Here is a 23,811-nt window from a genome sequence, read left to right on the forward strand (position 1 = left end):
AATCCCCACCCCCATTTTTCTTCCTTCCTTCCTTCCTTTCCTTCTTTCCTTCTTTCCTTCTTTCCTTCCTACCTTCTCTGACATTGGGTCTCTTGTAGCCCAGTCTGGCCTCAAACTCACTATGTAGACAAGTCCAATTCTCCTGCCTTCACCTCTCAAGTGCTGGGATGACAGGCATGTGTTACCATTTCCAGCAACCAAGGGGCATAATCCTTAACAACTGAGAGGAACATGGGGGAACAGGCTTTTGAATGCTCCCAAGGGACAAAAGGAGTACTACACACACCAGACGCATAGCCACATCCCCGTTCTTAGACAGGCTGCCTCCTAGGCCTCAATCCCTAAGTAACACATAAAATCAACCCAGTCATTGTAAGAGTGGAGGCTGCGGTGGAGGGATGGAACAGGATAAGGGTTAAATTTCTGCAGAGGAAAACACTTCCCAAAGGCTGAGGAGAAGGCCCAATGGCTAAGGCACATGCCATGTGAGCTCAGGGACTGGAGCTCAGATGCCCAGCACCCAACTGAAAAGCTGAAGAGAGGGCGGGCATGTGCACACCTATTATTCTCAGGCTCCTGTGGTGAGACAGGAGGGGGAGACAGGAGATTCTCCAGAGCATACACTAGCCACCCTGATGTCCACAGCAGCAGACAAGGGACCAGTCTCAAAACAGGGAAGAAAGCAAGGGACAACACCTCAGGTTGCCCTTTGACCTCCACATGCACGCTGTAGTAGGGTGCACATGAATATGTGTGCACTCATACACATTCCCACAGAAACATTCAAAAATGGCTGACAAAGTCTTGCACAGGTCCTTACGGTATGCTGGCCCTGCAGTAGGACATGTTAATATATTCGCATGACAGAGCAGGCTGTGACCAGCACCAAGAATCAGTGAGAAACCGGAGAGAGGCTAGAGGTGGACCCAAATGCTGGATTTAATATACAAGCAAGGGATTTTAAGTGCGGTGCCCCAGAGTGCAGCTACTGACTGGGATGAGGTGGAAACTTTGAGGTGAAGACTAGTGGGAGGTTTAGGTCACTGGGGTGTGCTGTTGAAAGGGACTATGGAATTCAGTTCCTTTCTCTTTCATATTTGGGCCATGAGATCATCTTGGATGACGAGCTGCCCCACACAGCAGGAGTCTCAAGTTCCTGGGTGAAGTTGATCAAAACGGACACTTCCTAACCGTGGCTCTCAAAGGAGACTTTTCTTTATTCCTAAGCTTTTATCTTGGGTATTTGTTAGAGAAATAAAAAGCTGGTTAATATAACAGGTGTGTCATGGGGTTGGGGTATAGACTGTGCTATAAACAGCAATGGAAAATGAGCAGACGAGAATGAAGATAGATGGATAACCTTTTAAAAAAAAAGATTTACTTTTCGAGTACATGTGTGTGCAGTATGCTCAGAGGCCAGAAGAGGACACTGGGTTTCCCCGGTGAAGTTACAGGTGATTGTGAGTTATCTGATGTAGGTACTGGAAACTCAGTCCTCTGCCAAGAGCAGCAAGCACTCAACCACGGAGCTACTATCTCTTCAAACACAAGAGACACCTTTCTTATGTCTTATACCAGATCAATTCTACACCAAACAGAAATAAACCATAGTGACTAAAGTACCCTAGGCCAGTCTTGGTATAATTATAAAAAGTCAGTAAGACCAAGATGAAGGTTCAGTTCAATGATAGAATGTATGCTTGGATATATAAAGCCCAGCATTTGATTCCCAGCATGTGTGCACGCAGGCAGGTGCGCGCGTGCGCACACACACACACTGTACTGAGACTCACTGAACTGTGAACTTGACTGAATTTTACACTCTGTGATACGTCTCAATAAAGCTATTTAATAGGAAACCATAAAGCCTTTGAAATAAGGACGGTGTCGTTTTAAAAATAGAATCCCAAAGTGAGGCTGCACGGAAGACTCTACTGGCGAAGTGCTTTCCATGAAACCACGAGGCCCTGAGCCTGGATCTCTCGCCCCATAGAAAACATCAGGAATGGTTCACATGCTGGATGGAATCCCAGTGCTGGAAGTCAGGGATGGAGGCATAGACACACAGACCACAGGAGCTCACAGACCAGTCTACCTGAATCAGTGAGTCTCAGGCTCAGTGAGAGACCCTTACTCAGACTGTGAGGTGAGAGAGACAGAGGAAGACACTCAACACAGACCTCTGTTCTCCACAGGCTCACACAAGTAAACACACGTGTACACACACACACACCACAAAAAAAAAGTGACAGATAACTTTTATAGAGAATTTTCAATCTCTTAAGACTGGTAATTTGACTATGTACAAATTTAAATTTTACTAAAAAGATATTCTTCATCAAAAGATAGCTACTAACTCAGGAAAAATGAACAACCACAGTATGAAAAAAAAACACAAATCAAACAACCTTGCCCCCCCCCCCTTTATTTAGAAAGAGAACACACCAGCTTGGGTGGGGCAGTTTTTAGGAAGGGGTAACATGCTGTCTGCCATTGGAAACAAGAAATAAAGAGTCTCACCTACATACAGTAAGTCTGAAAGGGCAGACGATGCGCTGGGTTGGCCTAGTGCTTGCCTGACATCCTGAAGCCGTGGGTTTCATCCCCAGCACAACATAAACCAGGCATGGTAGTGCATGCCAGTACCCAGCAAGTAGAGGCAGGGAGAACTGAAGTCCAAGAACATCCTTAGCTAAATGATGAGTTAGAACCCAGCCTGACAGACAGGAGACCCTGTCCCTTGTCCCTCTAACATACACACTCACCTACCCACACACCCATTCCCACCCTTACACTCACATATACATACATACACTTAAATAAAAATTTAATACATACATTTAAATAAAAATTTATTTCATTATATGAAGTAAACCCAAGGCAGTAAGAAACCCTGCCTCAAAAAAGAGGCATCTGAGAAATGAAAAGTCCTTTGACCTCCATACACATGTGAATACCCATGCATGCATGCCTGTGCACACATGTACCTACACGGGCAAGAACATGCACGCACACAGAACGTACATAGACACACGGCCACATAAAAACAAACACGTGGTGATGCAATAAAGAACATGTACAATGTTGGCATCATTTCTGCCATGGTCCCACCTGGAAACTGAGATGACAGGACGTGACAAGGGACCCTTATAACACCATCCATCCAGGGGAGGGGCTCCTGAGGCTAGCCTTGTGTGTATTTTGCAACAATTAAGTCTAATTTGTTGATAGAGATAAATAGCACTTCAGTTACCTCAAAGGCAAAAACAAACAAATGAACGAACAAACGTCCCCATCATACACTGAGCAGATGTCTCTAATAATCCAGCACCTGGTCAATCTCCAGGGAGGGCTGCAAGGGCGCTTCCTGCCACACCTAAAATCCGGTTCCCAAGAGTCCTCCGTCAAAATATATTTTGAGCCCCAAGTCCCATACAGCTATGACTTCTTATCACGTAGCTTTTCAATGCTTTTTAGAACCTCAAAGGAATCACTGTGTAATTGCGTGTTGCTGCTGCTGAGATTCACTGACCCCAGTGTTAGCAAACGCCATGTAACACGCCCTGGCCCCACTGCGATAATTTCTCTGTCAGGAAGAAATCTACACCTCATCTTCTCATCTCATGGGTGTTAAGTGGATAGATGTTTATCCCCAGGTACGCCGGGATGATTATACAATGGCCAAAATGAAAGAAAGAAATTATTTCCCCTGATAGCATGTCAGAAGGACAATTACTAGGTTAGAAAAATGTGTGCGGAAATGAGGTGACTTCTATTTTTCTTCCAAAATACTGAGAAGGTATTTTTTTGTTTTTTGCTTACTTTTATGGTTCTGCCTTTATCCCTACAAATCAACCAGTATAAAGCACACTCCCTGATTTAGATTAGAATCACAGCAAACAATAAATAAGAAATACAAGTCCTGAGCATGCAGCTCAGTGATAGAGCTTACTTGGTATGCATAAGGGCTTGGAGTTTGATTCCAAGCCGACAAGGAGGAGGAAGGAGGGGAAGGTGCAGGAAGAAGAGAAAGAGGATGAGGAGAGAGGAGAGAAACAGGAAGGAGAAGGAGGAGGAGGGAGAGAAGGAGGAAGAGGAAGAAGGGGAGAAAAAGGAGGAGGAGGAAGAACAGAAGGAGGAAGAGGAAGAGGAGAAGAAAGAAATAAGAAAACATAGGAAAACAACTTTGCAGACTCATATAGAGACCGTATCCTTTGCAGTGCAATGCATTGCAGACCCAACACTCCTACATCGAGACAGGAAACAGAGAATCATTTAGAAGCTCATGGGCCAGCCAGCCTGGAGTATCCAGCATGGTAGAAACAAGAGATCCTGCCTCACAAACAAGACAGAAGGAGAAAGCTTGTCCTGAAAGTTGTCCTCTGACTCAAGTGTTGTGGACAAGCATACCTAAACTCACATCTCATGTGCAATGTTAAATAATCAAATAAATATTAAAATATGATGTCCTCACACAGTAGCATAATAAAAATGAAAGAAAGGGGCTGGAGAGACGGCTCCATGGTTAAGGGCACCAGCTGTTCTTTCCAAGAATATGAGTTCAATTCCACCCACAAAGTGGCTCACAACCATCTATAACTCCAGTCCCAAGGGATCTGATGCCCTCCTGGGGCCTCTGCTGGTACCAGGCATGTGCATAGTGTACAAACATACACACAGACAAAACGCCCATATACTAAACAATAATGAAATAAAAGCTTTAACAGAAGTAGCTACAGGGGAAGAATGACTCTCAAAAGAAACCATACTTTCCTTTTCATTGTGACATTGTATTCTGATTCAAAGATCAATTCATCTTTGACCTGGCTACCAGGTCTGGTGCCCTCACCCCTAGGTGGGGACAAAAGCCAAATGGCTTTCCCAAGCAGTAACACACGGACTCAGAAGACAGACCAGCCCCCACACGAGTTACTCATTTATTATTTGCTACAGAGGCAGGGTCACTTTTTTTCTTCATATAATGGCACATGTAATAATGTATTCCATGTAAGTCAATTCCTAATACCAATTACAACTTGGAAATTACTTGCAAAATAATGTGTCTGGCCAGCGCTGCGAGTACTCTGACTCTAACAAGGTGTCCAAGCTTTTAATATTTTGAGATAACCTTGTCATCTATAAAGTTCATGCATGAGAAACATGTAATCAAAGCTACCAAATATATATGTATTATATATATGAGTTCATATATATATATGTATATGAATGAAACATCTCAGTCAGTAAAATGCATGCGATACAAGATGAGGAGCAAATTTGGGTCCTAAGTATCTATTTAAAAAGTCAGACATGGCAGCACACATCTATCCGTCAATTATCCCAGCTCTGGGAAGGTGGAGACAGGTAGATCCCTGAAGCTCAGCCCAGCCAACTCAGTAACCCCGTGGTCAGTGAGAGATCCAGAATCAAAAAGTGAAGTACAGAGTAATAGAGAAAGACACTCAATATTGACCTCTGACCTCCATGCACATGTGCACACACTCATACCAACACTCACACACATAGACACTCATACAGACACACAGAAACAGACACACACATAGACACACTCACACATACACACATACACATGCACACACACACTCACACAAACTCACACACAGATACACATACACCCATACACATACACACAAATACACACTCACATGCACACACACACGCATACACACTCACACACATACACATGCATGCACACTCAACTCCAATAACATTTTAAGCCTCTGATTTTAGGTGAAGCACAAGTCCATCCATAGCTGTCCTGGGCCACCTGCTGCCTAGACCTTGGGGGCTGACACGCCTGAGAGGGAAGGCAGCTAGGGAGCGACAAGGGACAAGTCCACATTGTGTTTTGTTTTCCAGGCTGGGAAAGAGCGACAGGCTCCAAGCTGCTGCTTTCTGCCCCCCAAGAACAGGGATCCTGGCCAGTCATCAAAGAAATCTGAAGTCACACACCAACGGTCTCTTTGAGTCTTTGGGAGGCTGGAGGCTATGGAAAGGCCAGTGTCAGATGCACCTGTCCCCAGAAGCCCCAAACATCCTGGAGTAGAAGGGTTCTAGTCAGTGTGTGTGTGTGTGTGTGTGTGTGTACATGCACATTAATCATATGTAGGCAGGTACACGGGTATACGTGCATGTACTCAGAAGCAACCTACCTTATTTTGAGCCAGGGTCTCTTACTGGCCTGGAACTCTCCAATTAGGCCACTCTGGCTGGTCAGTGAGCCCCAGTGATCTGCTTCATTCCATGTTTCTGGGATTAAAATCATGCACTACCACCTAGCTTGTGGGTTCTGGGAATTGAACTCAAGTCCTCACGTCTGCCTAGAAGCCACTTTACTGACGGAGCCACCATCTTCCGAGCCCACGGGGCTTTCCTGTCAGCAACAGATCTTCAAGTCAGGTTCGCATGCTCAACCTCTAACATAAAAGTGAAAACAAACGACGTCACCTCTTAAAAAGGAAGAACTAGGGAAACACAGCTCAGAGCCAGAAGCAATGGCCCCAGTTATGGCCAGTTAGCTGGCAGATGGCTAGTTACCATAACCACTGCATCCACTGCAATTTCGTGATGCCATCTAATGGGAGGCGGGAGAGGGAATGGCCAAGGCTGCACTCTGCAGAAGCAAACAAGAAAAATGGGTTTTAAAGAATCACTAGCGTGTGTTAAAACATTAGAGTGAGCCACTGGGGGAAACGCCCTCCCAGATCTCCCAGAACACAAAGCCCAAGCACAGCTAGCGAGAGGGGCTCGAGAACCACAGGATGGATTTGGCCGGCTTCCCTCATGGTCCATGTGTTGGCATGGAGCCAATTACCTTCTCAAGGCCTCAGAACACTTATGGAAAAACAGCAAATCAGCCTTCTATATCACAGGCTGTAACAGAAAATAACCTGGACCTTAGCTTCCTAGAAAGCAGTGAGGAGCAAAACTCACCGAAGCTGCAAAGGTGTGAGAACTCTGAATCTTTGAGCAGAGGCAGGGTTGACAAAAACCCAGCTGTTGTCTCAACCCCAAGAAGGCACAGCATGAAAAGCACAGATCCAATTTACCTGGCTCACGCTGGGGTCGTTCGTCTATAGGTCTCGGTCACTTAGAAACAGCTGGTCTACACAGTAGGCTTGCCTCCAGCAAATTTCTCTTGCCCTTAGCTGGTATGTAGCACCAAGTGGGTGTCATGTACTTTGAAAGAGCTCCCTAGGACTACACAGTTCCTGGATGGGAGGCTTCATTCCACCCCCATTCTAGAGACCAGCCTGCATGAGGGGAAAATAGCCACTTGTGATTTGGTCAGAACCTGTCAGTTCACTTCAGCTTTCCAGAAGCAGGCCCAGAGTTTCGGGCATAACAGGCCCTCAGACCTTAACACAACTGACACCAAAGCAGAAGCATCATTCAGGCCTTGGAACCCTGCCCACAGGAAGCAACTTCTGCCAAAAGAGGAACAAAGACCTAATCCATCAAAGTCCACAGTTCTGGGAAAGTGCCTAAGTGGACTAACCTTGCTTTTTTTACTTCTATAGTCCAACTTCTGGCTAACTGCTCTTAATAACTGAAGTGTCCCAACCCAGGATGTGGTTTTTGGGTTTAATAGCACATCCAGAGAAAGGCTTGGGACTGTACTTGAGTCCCGACACTGAGTGTAGCTACCAAAAAAAAAAAAAAAGACTTCCTATTGGCTTGAACCTACATCGAGGCAGTCTTCACTGGTGAGTCCTCTCTCGTGGATACCTTTCAGCATGGTACAGTCATGGCAGTAAAACCACAAGGGGGATTTGCCAGTCTAGGGGCCTGAGGATGCTTAGTTTTGTGGCAACTTGGCTGGGCCATGGTGCCCAGGTAGGTAGGTAGTCACTGTCCTGTTTTCTTTGCCTGTTGTGATAAGATGCCCTGGCAGTGGTAAATTAAGGGTGGAAGGGTTTTCTGACTCATGCTTCAAGGTGCTGTCCTCCATGGTGGTGACGTCAAGGCTCTTTGATCATATCCATAGTCAGGAGGCAGAGAGGAATGCATGCATGGGGCTGCCCATCTCCCTTCTCCATCCTCCACAGTCCCAGGATCCCATCCCAGGGATGGCGCCACCTACAGGTGGGAGGATTTCTCACTTCAATAAACACAGTCAAGATAATCCCCCAGGGATATGCCCAGGGACTGACATCCTAGGTGATGGCAGATCCTGCCAAGCTGACAATAAACAGCATAGTTGCCATTGTTCTGGATGTTTCTGTGAGGGTATGTTTTGGATAAAGTTAAGGCATTAATTGTTAGCTATGAAAAAAGCAGATGGCCTTTCCTGTGATGAGTGGATATCATAGATCCACTCAAGGTGGAAATGGAACAAGACTGACCACCTTTGAGCAAGGTAGGGGATTTGTCAACACATCCTTCACGCCTCCTCCCAGGGTTCCAGCTCCTCCTTCCCAGTTGTAATATTCTGAAAAACCCCAAGAAAATACACTAGCAACCACCATACTTTTAGCACCTTAAGGGTCCCACCAGTTTAGGACTGGGTCCCGTGGTATATTGAATGAAAACGACGGCCCCCATAAGATTCCTATATTTGAATGTTTGTTCTTCAGTTGGTGGAATTGTGTGGGAAGGATGAGGAGGTGTGGCCATGCTGAAGTTGTGTCATTGGGAACAGGCTTTAGGGTTCAAAAGGCCCACACCATTCATTGCCACTTAGTGCTCTTCGCTTGTGGGTGCTTGTAGGTCAAGATATAAGCTCTCAGCTACTGCTCCAGCATCATGCCTGCTTGCTGCCATGCTCCCTGCCAAGATGGCCATAGGCTCGCCCTCTGAAATGGCAAGCCTCCAATAAACTCTTCCTTCTTGAGTGTGTGTGCTGTCTTATCACAGCAATCGGAAAGCAAACAACAGGTTCTGATGCTCTGTGCCCTGTTAGAAGCAATCAACTTCTCTGCCAAACACTTCTCCACACCTCTGACTTGTATTCAAAAACACATGGCTCAGGGATGGACAGATGGCTCAGCAAATTAAGGATGCTTGCTGTTCTGTCAGAGGAATAGAGTTCAGCATCCAGCATCGACACTGGGCGGCTCACAACTGCCTGTTAACTCCACAGGGGATGTAACACCTCTGGCTTCCACAGGCACTGCACACACATGCACACACACATTAACATAATTTAAAACAAAATAAGTCTTTAAACACACACAGCTGCCACCAATCCAATCCAGTGGCCCCTCTCAGATAAAGGATCTCTGGAGATCAGCTCAAGTCCTGTGGCCCAGCTGGAGATACAGCAGTGACAACTGATCTGCTCAGTTGGGGTCAGGCTGGTGGTGACCCAGAAACGAAACTTAATGAGCCAGACCTTGTTCACTCCTTTGTCTCCCTGTCCTTTCTCAGCCATCAGTAAGGAGGATTGGGTACACAGCCTGTCCAATCAGGCAGGACCCATGCATTGTAGAAGGCTAGAATCCTAAAGGATGGACAGACATACTTGAAAGGGAACATGAGGTGGACAAGGGAGGCAATAACATTAGTAATTTGTCTTGTGATAAGATGCCTGGCAAAATTAACTTATAGACTTATTCTGGCTCAGGGTCTGAGGGCATGGTCCATCACAGCTAGGAAGGCAAGCAGAGGGGTGAAGCAGCTGGGTACGCTGAGTCCACATTCTGGAAGCAGCGAGAGACTCCAGCCCATGGGATTGTGCTGCTGACGGTGAAGGTGGGTATTCTTACCCCAATTAATCTAACTTAGACACTCCTTCACAGACATGCAGAGCTGTGGGGTCGTGGGCTGTGAGAGGCAGCTGGGCACCTGGTCGAGCACAGGCCTTGAACCCTGGACCCTAATGGAATGGAAGGTTTTCGGCTTTGCTCCTGGCCCCCTGGTTCCTTTCACTTAGCTTCAGCCCTCCACACCCCCTCCCACAGAGAGGTCTATGGCCATCAGTCATGTAGGAACAGTGCCTCGGGCTCTCCCACATGTAGATGAGGTATCTCCAAGCTCTCAGACCAAGCCAATAGGGGTTATTTGCTCCCAGACCCTAACCCACCCCAAAACTGTATATAAGGGCACTATTCAGAAGTAAAGGTGTGTGAGAATCATCCGGTTGTCCGAGAGTTTCTGTCACAAGAGCTGTAACACTTGGGAAGAGATCTGCTCTCCCGAAGCACCTTCAGGACCCTCCCTTCCCTGCTAGCTAACCAGCTTCTCACTGGCTCAGCACAGAGAGACGGGTGCAGCACCTGGAAGGAACCGGGTAGCGACAGAGGAGATTCGAGCGGAGGCAGCAGAACCAATTCCCCCTCCCTGCTCACACTCTGTCCCCTTGTCCTGGACCCCGCACCAGGCCGGGCCGGAGATCTTCATGGGACGACCTCTGGAACAGGGGTCCACACAGAGCCACACCCCCTTGATTGATTCTAACTCCTGTCAAGTTGCCAATCGACATTAATCAGCTCAAGAGCTTTGCTCCTAGGCAACTCCGCCCATCCTCCCTGTCCTCTCAGGAGCTACCTGGAGTAACAAGAGAATCCCTCCATCCCAAGACAGCAGTTGACACAACTGAGACCTATTCTTCCCTGCCCTAAACTAGCCATGTTGTTCTTCTTCACCAAGGGGAAAATTTGTTGGATACTTTCCCTGAACTTAGAAGAGATCTGATGTGACTCACCCAAGGGCTGGAACTGGGGTTACCCACCCCCATTCCTATCACACAACATGCTCAGGTGACCATCCACCAAGTCCTCATAGGAAGATGACATGCCCTAGGAGTTGGTGAGAGTGAGAGACATAAATCAGGGGCCTCAGCCACACCTCTGTGGAGCTCCAACAGCCGAGGTCCTGGGAGCTGCTGCCTCCCCAGTGACCCAGTGACCCAGTGCCCCAGTGTGTGGCACCTGGAGTGTGGCTACTTCCCAGGTGGTGGGATCAAATTCCTTGGGTCATGATCACGAATTCAAACTCACGTGCCCTCTCTGGTGTTTCTCTCCTACTGCATCAATCTGCCGGTCAAATGCAATAGGAGGTGTTAACATGAGGTAGTCTGTGACGCGACTTAAGTCTGCCTATTAGTGGCTTTTCTCATTGCTCAGACAAGACATCTGAGAAGAAGCAATTTAAGGAAGGAAGACTTGTTTTGGCTCACCACCCATCAAGGTGGGAAAGGCATGGCGGCAGGAACAGGACCTCGACTGTCCACAGAATAGGAAGTGGGTCCAGGCTATAAAGTCACAGTGCCCACTCCCACTGACCCGCTTCCTCCAGTGAGGCCCTACCTCCTAAGGCAGTGATTCTTAACTTTCCAAACGCTACGACCCTGTAATACAGTTCCTCATGCCGTGATGACCCCCAGCCATAAAATTACTTCTGTTGCTACTTCATAACTGTAACGTTGCTAAGGTTACGAATTGTAATGTAAATTCCTGTGTTTTTCGAAAGTCTTAGATGACCCAGTGAAAGGGTCATTTGACCTTCAAAGGGTCATGACCCACAGGTTGAGAACAATTATCTTTAAGACACCACACCTTAAAATAGAACCATCAGCCGGGGTCCAGGCATTCAAAATCACGAGCCTATGGGGGGCATTCTATTTTCAAACTATAGCAGTTTGTGCACATGCATGTGCACACACAGACACATACACACACACACACACACACTGATTTATTTGTCCACACACTCAGCACCCTCCTGCTTCTGTCTTCTGGATGCTCGGATTACAGGTGGGTCACCAAGCCAAAGACAAGGCTACCCCCCTCCAGGTAACAGTGTCTGAGATGGGCCTCTTGTTCCCTGAGCTTTTCATTCTTGCTAGCATCTACCTTCCCTAGAAGCTAAGACTGCCTGCATCCCGTACTGCTCCCATCCCTGGGCTGAGGAGGGGGGTGACCTTGAACTCTCCGTTCTTTATTATCAGCCTTCCAAAACCAGCTTGATTTAAACAACAGGTGTGCTCTTACGAGGGCTAGCAGCAGAGCCACCTAGACACAGAGTGTGACAAAACGGGTTTCCTCTTACCTTTGATGCATCGTACCCGAGGAGTCCTTCTCTCCCAGATCACAACAAGCTTACAAGAACTCAGGTTTGGCCTGTGGGTGGGACCACTGTCCCTTTCCTCCAGGGCCATCTGGTTTACCTTTAAGAAATGGCTTCCCTCCCCTATCCCTCTCAGGGGAGTCTCAAGAAACTTCCAGTTCTTTAACTCTCCCTTCTGTTTCTCTGAATTCAGCTGTCCTATCGCTTGTCCTGTGATGTCTGACGCCTTTCTTCTCTCTCCTAGAAATAGTCTCTTATGTTTTCTCTGACTCTCCTTCATCCACCCCTCATCGGGAGACACCGTCTCATCACCCAGCTTACACTGACTATCCATGAAATCCATTTTTTTCACTTTTAGTTTACATTAGTTTATTCTGGGTGGAGGCAGCATGCCACGGAGCACCTGTGAACGCCGGAGGACAGCTTGCAGGAGCCAGGTCTCTTCTTCCACCATGCAGGTAGTTCTAGGCCGCATGACTCAGGTCATGAAGCTTGCTGGCAAGTGCCTTTTACTCAGAGTCATCTCACTAGCCTGTAATTTAGAGATGGCAAGCAAATCGCAACCCAAAACACATGCTACAGGACAGAGTTAGAGTAGGCAGAGTGCCTGTCTGCCATCCATGAAGCCCTGGGTTTCACCTCTAGCCCTACATAAACCAGGCATGATGGCCTCTCATCCCAGCACTCAGAAGTTGAAGTCAGAGGAGCAAAAGTTCAAGGCCATCCTCAGCTACATTGTCACGTTTGAGGCCAGCGTGGGCTATAGGAGGTCCCATCTCAAAAAAACTAAATAGTATGAATGAAATTCCACAATTCAAGCCACAGTTCATTTTCTTCATTAAACTCCAATGTGCACAGGGTTTTAATTCAGAGCCTGATTAAAAGGATTCACACTGCTCGCAAAGGGAAGACGTATATGCTGTACTAATTGCAGTTTCCCTGGTGACAGGATGGTCCGAAGCCCCTGCTGTTGGCATAGATCACTGCCTTAAGATTAATCACCTCATAAAGTGTGTTAGGATGATAGTTTACAGCAACCGCCTTTGCAGCAAAGGCTGCCCGTGAATCAGGGCCTCTCACCAGACATTTACTGAGTCCACGCCAACAAGGATCAACTCGAATCATCCCGAAGGAACAGGACCCGGAGAAAATAGCCATCTGTAAAGATGGCAGCTTAATTAAGGGGCTGTCCCTGTGAGAGTCAACACGACATGACCATTACACAAAGAAACGCATATGCTCACAGGACCAGAACCACATAAACACACATCTCCGCATATTAGTTCTGTAAAAGGTTAATTGTATAATAGGTTAAATTACAAAGCCCTGGGACAGTTTATCTGCCCAATAATCAACTGCTCTCTGCCCAAGAGTGTAGATTTGGAAGCAAACTTTAAAAAGTGTAAGAGTACTGGGGAGATAGCTCATGATTTAAGAGCACAGGCTGCTCTTCCACAGGACTTGAGTTCAGTTCCCAACACCCACATGATGGCTCACAACTGTCTCTAACTCCAGCTCCAGGAGATCCAACATCTTCTTAGGGCTTCCTCGGATACCCCCTCTCTCCCTTTTCCCCCACCACACATGGCCTACATTCATACAGATACACATAATACACAAATTAAAGCAGAAAACAATCTCTTAAAAGGTTGAGAAAGACGGATTCTTGCTGCTGACAACTCATTACCGGATGCTGCTTCATTAAATGTACAGAGATGCTTCACGTCACCTCTTTAATGCTCAGCTGAGTGACCGTCCTCAAAACTACAGGATCCAAAATCTCCCCAGGGAACTCCGTGTAGTTTCCTAAGTCTCAAACGACACAAGTAAAAAACAGTGTGTGCGGGTCAGACTGCCCGCCTCTTTCTCCTGGGGCCTTCTGGATTACCTGGTTCATATGCAGCTGCTAACAGGAACCTATTTAGTGTTGGATTTTGTTTTTTTCAGAAACCATCTAGCATATCAGAAGTTCATCAAAATCACACTGACCTTGTATTGAAATCAATATAAGGCATGTTGAAACCTATTACAATGAACTAGGTAATATGACATCCAAAGTGTGGGGGAAGGGATTCACATGTGTCTGTGACTGTGTTCAGAACTGTGTGTGCAAGTGGAAGCCAGAAGAGGGCGCCAGATGGCGTCCTCTATGCACCCCACCTTTTTTCCTTTGAGGCAGGGTCTCTCCCTGAGTCTGGGGTTCACATTTTTCTTGGCAAAACTGTATACAAGCAAGCTCCAGGGATCTTCCTGCCTCTGTGCCCTCAGAGTTGGAGTTACAGACATGCTCAACATGTTCCATGGGTGCTGGAATCTGAAGTCCGGTCTTCACAACTGTGAAGCAAATGCTCAACTGCTTAGCTATCCCTACACATCCTCCCAACCTCAATATTAATATATATATACACACACACACACACACAATGCTGGTGCTGGAGACACAGCCCAGTGGTCTAGCACACTGGCTGCTCTTTGCAAAGGACTCAAGTTCAATTCCCAGCACCCACCAGGTGGTCCATGATCATCTGTAGCTCCAGTTCCAGGGGAGCTCAGAGCTTCTTGTGACTTCCATGGGCATGTGGTATACATACATACATTACATGCATGCAGGCAAAACATATACACATAAAATAAATAAATAATTAAATAAATAAGTAAATAAATAAATCTAAAAAAAAATACAATGACTATCATGTTTCCATCATCACACACTTAGGTAACCAAGGAGTTGCGCTAAGTTTTAGAGATACCTTAGGTTCTATTTATAAAACACCTCCAGGGTCCTGTGTAGGGGTCTACACCAACATCCTTTTCTCCTCATCACACAGTCACAAGACTAGGTACTCACCGATGTGACCAGTCAGAGAAGGCCCAAGGAACACCTGACAACCCTAGCACCTTCACCAGGGGTCTCCTCTCCAAGCTTATCGGGTTACCTGGGCAACCCCTCCAGAACTGCATTTTCCATTGTTAGAGAATTCTACCAGCCACTCACCAAGCTATAGTTACATAGCAAGGCAGAGTCACACACACCCCAAAAAAGGTTATGTGTGCATGCGTGTATTAGTTGTAGTAATAGTATATATTTTACATGTTTCCATATTATCAATAATTACATTGTTAATGAAATATTTCACCTTGTTTTATACTGTTTTTTTTTTTTATTTCTTATTGCACTTAGATGCATGCTACAGCATGTGTGTGAGGCCAGACAAGTGAGTCAGATGAAACCACAGAGGTATGGGGTTGCCAAAATTCCATTTCTAGACTTTAGATTGCAAGGAAAACCTAGAATTCTCGGAACCATTTTAAACACGCAGGGTTCAGAAAGACAGACACAGGCTATCACACTGACAACTTTTCTGACTATGTCACATGTTCCCAGCCACACAGTAACACTAGCGTGGCTTTTATCCTAGACTGCTGTACTGTAATTCCGTATCTTAAATATTGCCTACTCATTCTTATCATGGTTTTCTTGCTTTGAAATTATTTTACAGTTGTTTATCTGTGTGCACCATGTTCTAACATAATATGTGTCCTTAAATTAAGAATAGGTCTATCCTGATGAACTTTTACCTGCCCCCAATGTCATGGGTGCATTTCATACAGTTCCCAACTGGGGAGGGGACTTAGTAGTCTTGTGTTTAGCCGGAGGAGGGTACTCACCCATATGGGTACACGTGGAGGACAGAGGGTGACATCCAGATGTCTTCCTCAACTGCTTCTCCACCTTAGGTCTTGGCACTATGGCTCACTGATGTCAGCCTGGCTGGCCAGCAATTCCCAGGATGCACCTGGGTTTGCCCCCTCGGCTCCAGAATTACAGGGGCATGCCATTACACCTGGCATTTTTATGTGGGTTCTGGAGATCAAACTCAGGTTCCCCCTGGCAAGCACCTCACTGACAGAGACTTCTCCTCAGCCTTTATAAATTACAGGCCTCAATATTACCTGATACAATATGCCACAAAACCAACACGTCTGACTATCCCAAACCATGGTGGTTCTGAAAACCTCCGTGTCAGAATGAAGTCCAAGAATGGAGTCGACTGAGGAGAATCCTGGGTGCTTGTGAGAAAACAAGAGTCCTGAGACCTCAGTTTCTTCAAAACACAGAACTGTTCCTGGAATCTGCTTCCGTGCTCCACCCAGATGTAGCAGATAGGGGTTTACTTCAGCTGTTTGTAGGCCTCTATGAAAACACCACATGTGGCTTGTCCTTGCAATTGAACACCTTACTCATGTGGTTCTTCTTAACCCTCAGAGGACAAACTGCCTGATGCTCTGAATAAAGCTGGCTTCTGCATGGGAATTCAGTCGGCCTCATTTTTAAGCCCCACTTCCCCAGGTTCATCCCGCCTACTAAGGCAGTAAACACTCCTCAGTAAAGTCAGCTTCCCTTTCCTTTCTCAATTTGTAGCTGAGAACACACCTGCCATTTATGGCAACTTCACATCTTGAATCCCCCACACTCGTCTCTCCTAACGCCATCCTGAGGAGACGCCGGGCTCTGACCTCTGAGAATTGAGTATTTCAATTCTTTATATTTTAGATTATAACCACTTAATCTTTTAAACTACCCCATTATTTTCACCTTCACTGTGACATTCCATTTCATATTTACTCCCTTGCCTGTGGCTGGGTTATTTTTCTTTTATTCTTCTGATATTCAGGCACATCTGTCTTGTGTGTGACCATTTTTTCCCCATTGCTTCAGTGGTCAGAAGTTTATCTTCCCTGTATAGCTGGGTTAAAATGCTATTCCGTTTTCTTCTAGCTACATTAGAGATAAACTCAGTGTAATTTAAAAAGCAAAGGCCTACAGAGTCGAGAATTAGTGAGTGAGATGCACTTGAATAGTTTTCAAGGTGGATCTGACGGCATCAGAACCCAGCAGATGCTATAGCATGCTCTCCTCTCCAGTCAGGAGTAATGGTGACCACGACTGCCAGGAACTGAAGCTTTCAAACTTGTCCTGGAGCCTTATTCTCCCTAAAACTTTCTCAGCTGCAAAAATTAGCATTATACTTCGGCCATCTTTGTTGGTTTGGTGTTTGTATTCTGAGACAGGGTCTCACTCTGTAGCCCTGGTTTGGCTGGTATTCACTATGTATCTCCCCCTGAGCCACATCTTCCTGGTTCATCCTCCTGAATGCTGGTAACCATAAGCTCTGTCTTAACTCAGTTTGGGGGTGGGAGGAGCTGGCTCAGTCATTAAGAGTGGCTCAGGTCCTCTTGAGTTTCATTCCCAGCACAACCCCCTCTAACTCCAGATTCAGATCAGATGCCTTCAGGCCTCTTCTGGCACTGAACTCACACACACACACACACACACACACACACACACATTTAGAATTAAATCTTTATTTTCTAAACTGAATTTTTGGCAAACAAGAACACGTGCAGAAACAATGATGTAAGACACGCACTGCCATCCAGATTATAAAAACCAAACAGGAACGGCTAGGAGGATGCTTCACCTGAAACCTAAACTGTGTTCTGTTTACTACCTGTTCATTTATTTTATTGTATTCGAGGCAAGCTGTCACTGTGTTACTCGGACTGGATTGGAATCTACCATCTTCCTGCTTGAACCTCCCAAGGGCTAAGATTACAGGTATATACTACTGTCTCACCCCGACCCCAAGGTTACAGTCTCAAAGGACTTGTAAGATACTTTGCAATGAGGGCTACATAAATATAAGGTAATAGTTTCTTACTGCCTTAAACACTGTGGTGATTTGGATAAAAAATACCTCTCATAAATTCATAAATTTAAGCGTCTGGTCCATCATTGGTGGTGCTGGGTGGGAGGTTCTGGAACCTTTAGATCTTGCTGGAGGAAGTACAACACTAACAATGTGCTTTGAGGGCTTATAACCCTGCCTCTCCTATCTACCCTCCCCTTCCCCCTCCTCCTCTTCTTCCTCCTCCTCCTCTTCTTCCTCTTCTTCTTCCTCCTCCTCCTCCTCCTCCTCTTCTCCTTCCCCCTTTTGGATTTTTTCTTTTTTTGGTTTTTCGAGACAGGGTTTCTCTGTATAGCCCTGGCTGTCCTGGAACTCACTCTGTAGACCAGGCTGGTCTCAAACTCACAAATCTGCCTGCCTCTGCCTCCCAAGTGCTGGGATTAAAGGCATGTGCCACCACTGCCGGGCTCCTTTTTGGATTTTTGTGACAGGGTTTCTCTGTGTAGTCCTGGCTGTCCTAGATCTCTCTTATGTAGGCCAGGCTGGCCTCCAACTCAGAGATACACCTGCCTCTGCCTCTCAAGTGTTGGGATTAAAGGTATGCTCCACCACTGCCTGGCTCTCTCTTCTCCTTCTCTTCTTTCCTCTCCTCTTCTATCCCCCTTCTCTCTCTTTCTCTCTCTCTCCCTCCCTCCCTCCCTTCTTCAAATGCGTGTGTGTGTGTGTTACATCCTCCTCCCCTCTGCCTCCTGATTCTCTCCACTTCCTATGTGTAAATCAAAATGTGATCAGCTAGCTTCCTAGCCTGCCACCCTGAGTCTTGCCTTTCCAGCCATTATGAATTCTAGCCCTATGAAACCCTAAACCAAAATAGAGTCTTCTATAATTTTCTTTTAGTTGTGGCATTTAAATCCCAGCCACTAAAAATTAACTAACATATACACTGTACAAAAAATTCTAACTAGGGAGATACTGATAGATTCACTGTCAGGGAGAAAATGAAACAATGTGGAACCTGCCTTAAGCATTCTCCAGCCTAAGGTCTGGGGGTCTAGCTCAGTGGGTAAGTGTTTGTCTAGCCCATGAAAGCCTTTGTTTCAATCTCCACACCACCCCAAAACTTTCTCTATCATAAATAAAAAAGCTCCATCCCCAGCACCAAATAAACCAGATGTAGTGGCATATGCCTTATGAGTTCATGTATGCACATACATGCTGCACATACATACGTGTAAGCAAATATCCATATACATAAAATATATCTAAAAATATTTTAAATAGAATTTTACACACACACACACACACACCCCAAAAGCTGAGGAGAAAAAAAAACAGATTTCAATGAAAAAAATTAAAATACAAACTGCTAAAGCTGCCCTGATTCATGCTGCAGAACCTTGGAGCAGCATACTGTTCCACTTGATATAAATCTCTGATATAATACATTCAAAATGGATCTACGGGAAAAAAAATAAGCAAATAGACACAGCATCCATTCTGTCAACCAATGTAATAATCCAATTAAGCTAAAAGTCCCTTTTGCCTACACATCAGGGTATCTGTTTCCCAGTGAGCATTCTCTCTGAAGACTAAAATGGTTAAGAGCCTTGTTGCTCCTGTGGAGGACCCAGGTACAGTTCTCTTCACCCACAGGACTGCTCGGGATGGTCTGTAATTGCAGTTCCAGGGAATCTGACGCCCCCTTCTGGCCTCCATAGGCACTGCATCACATGCTGTCAATACATATGCATAAGCAAAATACCCATATACATAAAATACATCTAAACATATTTTAAAATAGAATTCCAACTCTGTACTTTCCTTTTTGGAGACAATATGGGAATATATGCACATAACATTCTTTTTTAAAGAAGAAAGTCTTTCCTACAAATATACAAATCTTTAGCAGATTCTTGACCAGAATCAGACTGAGGCAGTCTGAGATCAGAATACAGAAGCCTAGCTTCTGATATTTAAAAAGTAAAACACCAAGCATGCCTCAAATGTCTGTGGGGGCCATCCTTCTGCTGAGACAAAGCAAGGGCTCTGCAGTCACAGCAGGGTGACAGCAAGCTGGGCTGGACTGGAGAGCCGCCTGGCAACAGTTCTCAGCACCTGACAGAAGTCAGGCAACCGGGACCTATTCCACTCTAACCCGGCCGGCTGTCCTGGAGGTTGGGAAGGGTAACAAGAACACTAACAATCTCATGGCTTCTTGTGGGGGATCTCTCACAAGAAGACATAAAACAGCCTTGGGGCTGAGATGCATTCAGTTGGTCACATGCCTGCCTAGAATACAGGAAGCTTTGGGTTCAATCACCAGCACTGCATAAAGCTAAGCATGGCCCCATCTGGCAGAGGCAGGAAGACAGATCAGAAGTTCAAGGTCATCCTCAGCTAATATGATAAGTTTGTGGCTGGCCTGAGCTACATGAGTCCCTGTCTCTAAAGCAAAACTCAGCAAACTCTGGTGTCCCTTTCACTGCATAGCTTCCAGGTGAGTCTCGGGACTCCCACCAGGCTGGCACCAGTGGCTTTAATGTTTATTCCCTTCTAACAACTGCAGAGAGTGGGGCTCAGAACCATTAAAGTGAAGAGGGAGGCAGGAGCTTCCTAAGGAGAACAAAGTCAGCATCAGGACCACCGCTCCTGAGCATCAAGCATTCCCGTGATGCTTTGGGGCTCTCCACATGCGGGTCTCATCTTAGCTCTGAGCAGGAGACTTTAATCAACAATGTTTCTCCTCAGCCCACTTTACCACGGGCTTCTCTCCTTTCATGACCTAGGATCGAGGTCTCCTAATGACTTGCTTAACCTCCAAAACGGCAGTAACCACAATTATCTTCTCGTGCCGGAAGAATAGCTGCAAGTGGGTGGCTGGGATAGTACTTCTGCTCTGTACAGGGTCAGAAGGAAGAGGAGCCACCAGGGCCATAGCCACAGCTCCCGACTCCCGGGAGGTGAGTGGGCGTATAACCCAGGAAGAGCAAGGCCTACCTCTCTGACTTCGTGAAGCTGGCCGGAATACTGACTCTTGGCTCTTCGGGCAGCTGCAGGCGACTTGTGACGCGTGACTGAGACAACACCGGGGGCGCCCGCACTGAGATGTCTCTGGCTACAGGGAGACGCAGAACTGGGTGTTCCATGGGGGAGCAAAGTGAGGCTTCGGCTGCGGGAGCCTGGAGTAGTCTAGAACAAGCAACAGGCGTCAAAACTCAGCAACTGGCCCGCAGAATGTAACTGTTGCCTTTCACATGTGTGGGCTCTTGGATTCCCCCCTGATCTGCTTAAAACAACGTAGGCATGGGGGAGGTCTAACTGCACTGCGTCCAAAACCCACGAGGACCCAATGAAAGAAAATGTCAAAGGTGGTGGTGGCCCAAACCTTTAACCTCAGCACTTGGAAGGCAGAGTCAGGGGATCCCTGTGAGTTCAAAGCTAGCCTGGTCTACACAATGACTTCCGGCATAGCCAGGACTACATAGTGAAAGCCTGTCTCAACAAAAAGAAGTTACTGATATACCCCCGCTGAGTTACCCTTTTCATCTCTAATGTCACCTGTCCTTCGCTACAGCCATGGAAACCATCTCCCCAGTGCCATAGGCTCAGAATCTCTGTCTCTGCACTCGTTACTTCCTCTTTCTGGAAGCCCTTCCCCTCCACGGAATCCTCACACTGGGTTTAATGTTGTCTGGTCTGGGAAGCACCTCCCTAGCTTGCTCAGACTGTCTGCTTACCAAAGGCATTGTCTGGCTCAGAGATTCACTCCTGATCATCTCTGTACCCCAAAGCCTGGTGAACAATAACTTTAAGTGCTTAATAAATGTTTGCTAGACGGACAATTGAACTAAGTTCTCTCCTTCATTTGTTAGCCAAGCACTTACACTTCCCCCTATAGCCCTCACACTCTACTATAGTACTGTAGCTGTAATTTGAATATACCAAAATATAACAATTTGAATATTAATGGCATTCAAATTACTAATCAGTAGTAAAGATAGTGTTTCAATTTAATGTAGATGAACTTGACAGTCAGTCTGAAGAACCCGATTCACCTCTCAGAAAAGACTCCAAATAAATCAAAGAGGTTTAGAAGAAGAAGAACGGAATGCCCATACAGAAGCAGACACGCAGGCAAGGCCTAACGCCTTGAAACCCAAATGCTAGGAGAGAAATGCCTTGGTAAATTTGACTATAAAAATGTAAAACGCAGCCACAATCACTACCTATAAAGTCAAGGGGAAAGAACTAGGGTGGGAGGGGGAGGAAAGCTGTAAATTTTCATTAAATGAGTCAAGATACAAAGTAAGTTCACAGAACAATGAGTGACCCTTAAACTGTACCAAAGAATAGGTCCTGCCGTATACACAAGAAAATGGTAAACCCCAAACTAAGTTTAAAAAGCATGTTTCAAGCACTGTCTTGTAAACATTCCAAAGTTTGAGCACACAGTCGTCTACAGAGCCTGAGAGTGGTAGATGTGCTCCCCGAATCCTCTCCGAGCTGCTGCAATCCCTGGAATCAGTCCTCCGGTCAGACCTGCACGCAGGCGGAGCGCCGTGTCCTGAGTTAATGACTGCAGTAGTACATTTCATGGCGGAGGCTTTAACAGCCTCCGTGTCTATCAGTGCGAGGCAGGTTACATAATGAAACACTACTGAGCCGGAAGAGGAGACTGAAAAAGGACCTCTAGCCGTTGACCTTGGAAAAACCCTGAGTTGTATAGTTAATTGTAAGGGGCGACATGCAGCGGCCCTGTGCCAAATCCCTGTAAAAAATTCAGGAATCATTTTCACTGTGACTCAAAAGCGTTCCTTTTAAAACCCAGAAAAAAAAGTTTTTTTTTTAAAGATATGCACACTAATCAAGTGGAACGGCTTATTCACTGAGAGCCAGGCGTGATGGGGAGAGCAAAGAAGGGAGGAGGCTTGGTACTACACAACTCTCCTTAGTTCACTTCGAACTGGGGAAAGAGACTGCCTGTTTGCAAATCCTTAATTCCATGTGACATTTACATTCTCGCTACCACCTGTGCATCGTTTAGCCTGAGAAAAAGCATGTGGGTGACATGCCAGATCCTGTGGTACAATTGTCAACTAAATACTCACTGGATACCTACTACGTGCTTAGCAGTATCCCTACTGGGGAAGGTCAGTGAGAGGCACAAGGTTGCTGGTGTTAGAAGACATGCAGACAGGGACTGGAGAGATGCATCAGGGGTTCAAAGCCCTTGCAACTCTTCTAGAGGACCCCAGTTTGGGTCATAGCATCCATTCACAACTGCCTGTAACTCCAGCTCCAGGGGATCTAATGTGCTATTCTAGCCTCCATGTGTATCTGCATGCTTGTGGTATGTATTCATACAGACACATGTATATAAACATACATAAAGATAAATCTTAATGGAAAAAAAACATAGATTGCAACATCCACATATACACTTTAAAAATAGTGTAGTTATGAGATGGGGCAGGCTGGGAATGTGGTTTGCTTGCCTAGCATGCACAAGATCCTGGATTTGATCCCCCGTACCACATGAGCCAGGTATGGTGGTACACATGCGGAATGCCAGCACTTAGATGGTACAAGCAGGAAGACCAGGAGTTCGGGCTCACCTTCACCTACATAGGGAGTTCAAACCTGGCCTAAGCTACATAAGACTGTCTCAAAAAAAAAGTATATAACAAGATACTAATTTGAGAATATAGCTGGAAAATGTCAAAGAAGCGAAGACAAGCTGATCTTATCATAAACAGATGTCCCCAGATTGAGGCAATAGCTAAGTGTGTAAGAAAGCTTGCTGTGCAAGCATGAGAGAGCCTGAGTTTAGCTCCCTATCACACACAAGTCTGGGTAGAGTGGGTGTGTCTGTGGCCCCAGCACTGCAGGGAAGAGCTAGGAGGACTGTAGGACTGGTGGGCCAGTCAGACTACCCAAAAAAGATCAAGGTCTAGGGTCAGTGAGAGACTCTGTCACAACTGGGTCACAGTGATAAAGCAGGAAGGCCCGGTACTTCTCTGTCCGTGGTACACATCCAGGTGCAGATAAACAGGTGCACATGCACAAAAGTGCACACACACAGGTGTATACA

General features: G+C 46.1%; 1 protein-coding gene across 1 annotated transcript in view; it reads right to left on the reverse strand.

Annotated features, from left to right (window-relative positions):
• Osbpl10 (oxysterol binding protein like 10) overlaps positions 1-23,811 on the reverse strand; it is a 196,622-nt gene that overhangs the window by 108,829 nt on the left and 63,982 nt on the right. The window contains exon 5 of the mRNA XM_028767295.1: positions 20,718-20,909. Coding sequence (XP_028623128.1) covers positions 20,718-20,909 — 192 coding nt within the window. The remainder of the gene's footprint in view (positions 1-20,717; positions 20,910-23,811) is intronic.

Source organism: Grammomys surdaster, unplaced genomic scaffold, assembly GCF_004785775.1.
Source record: "Grammomys surdaster isolate TR1022 unplaced genomic scaffold, NIH_TR_1.0 172, whole genome shotgun sequence".
Taxonomy (NCBI): Eukaryota; Metazoa; Chordata; class Mammalia; order Rodentia; family Muridae; genus Grammomys; species Grammomys surdaster.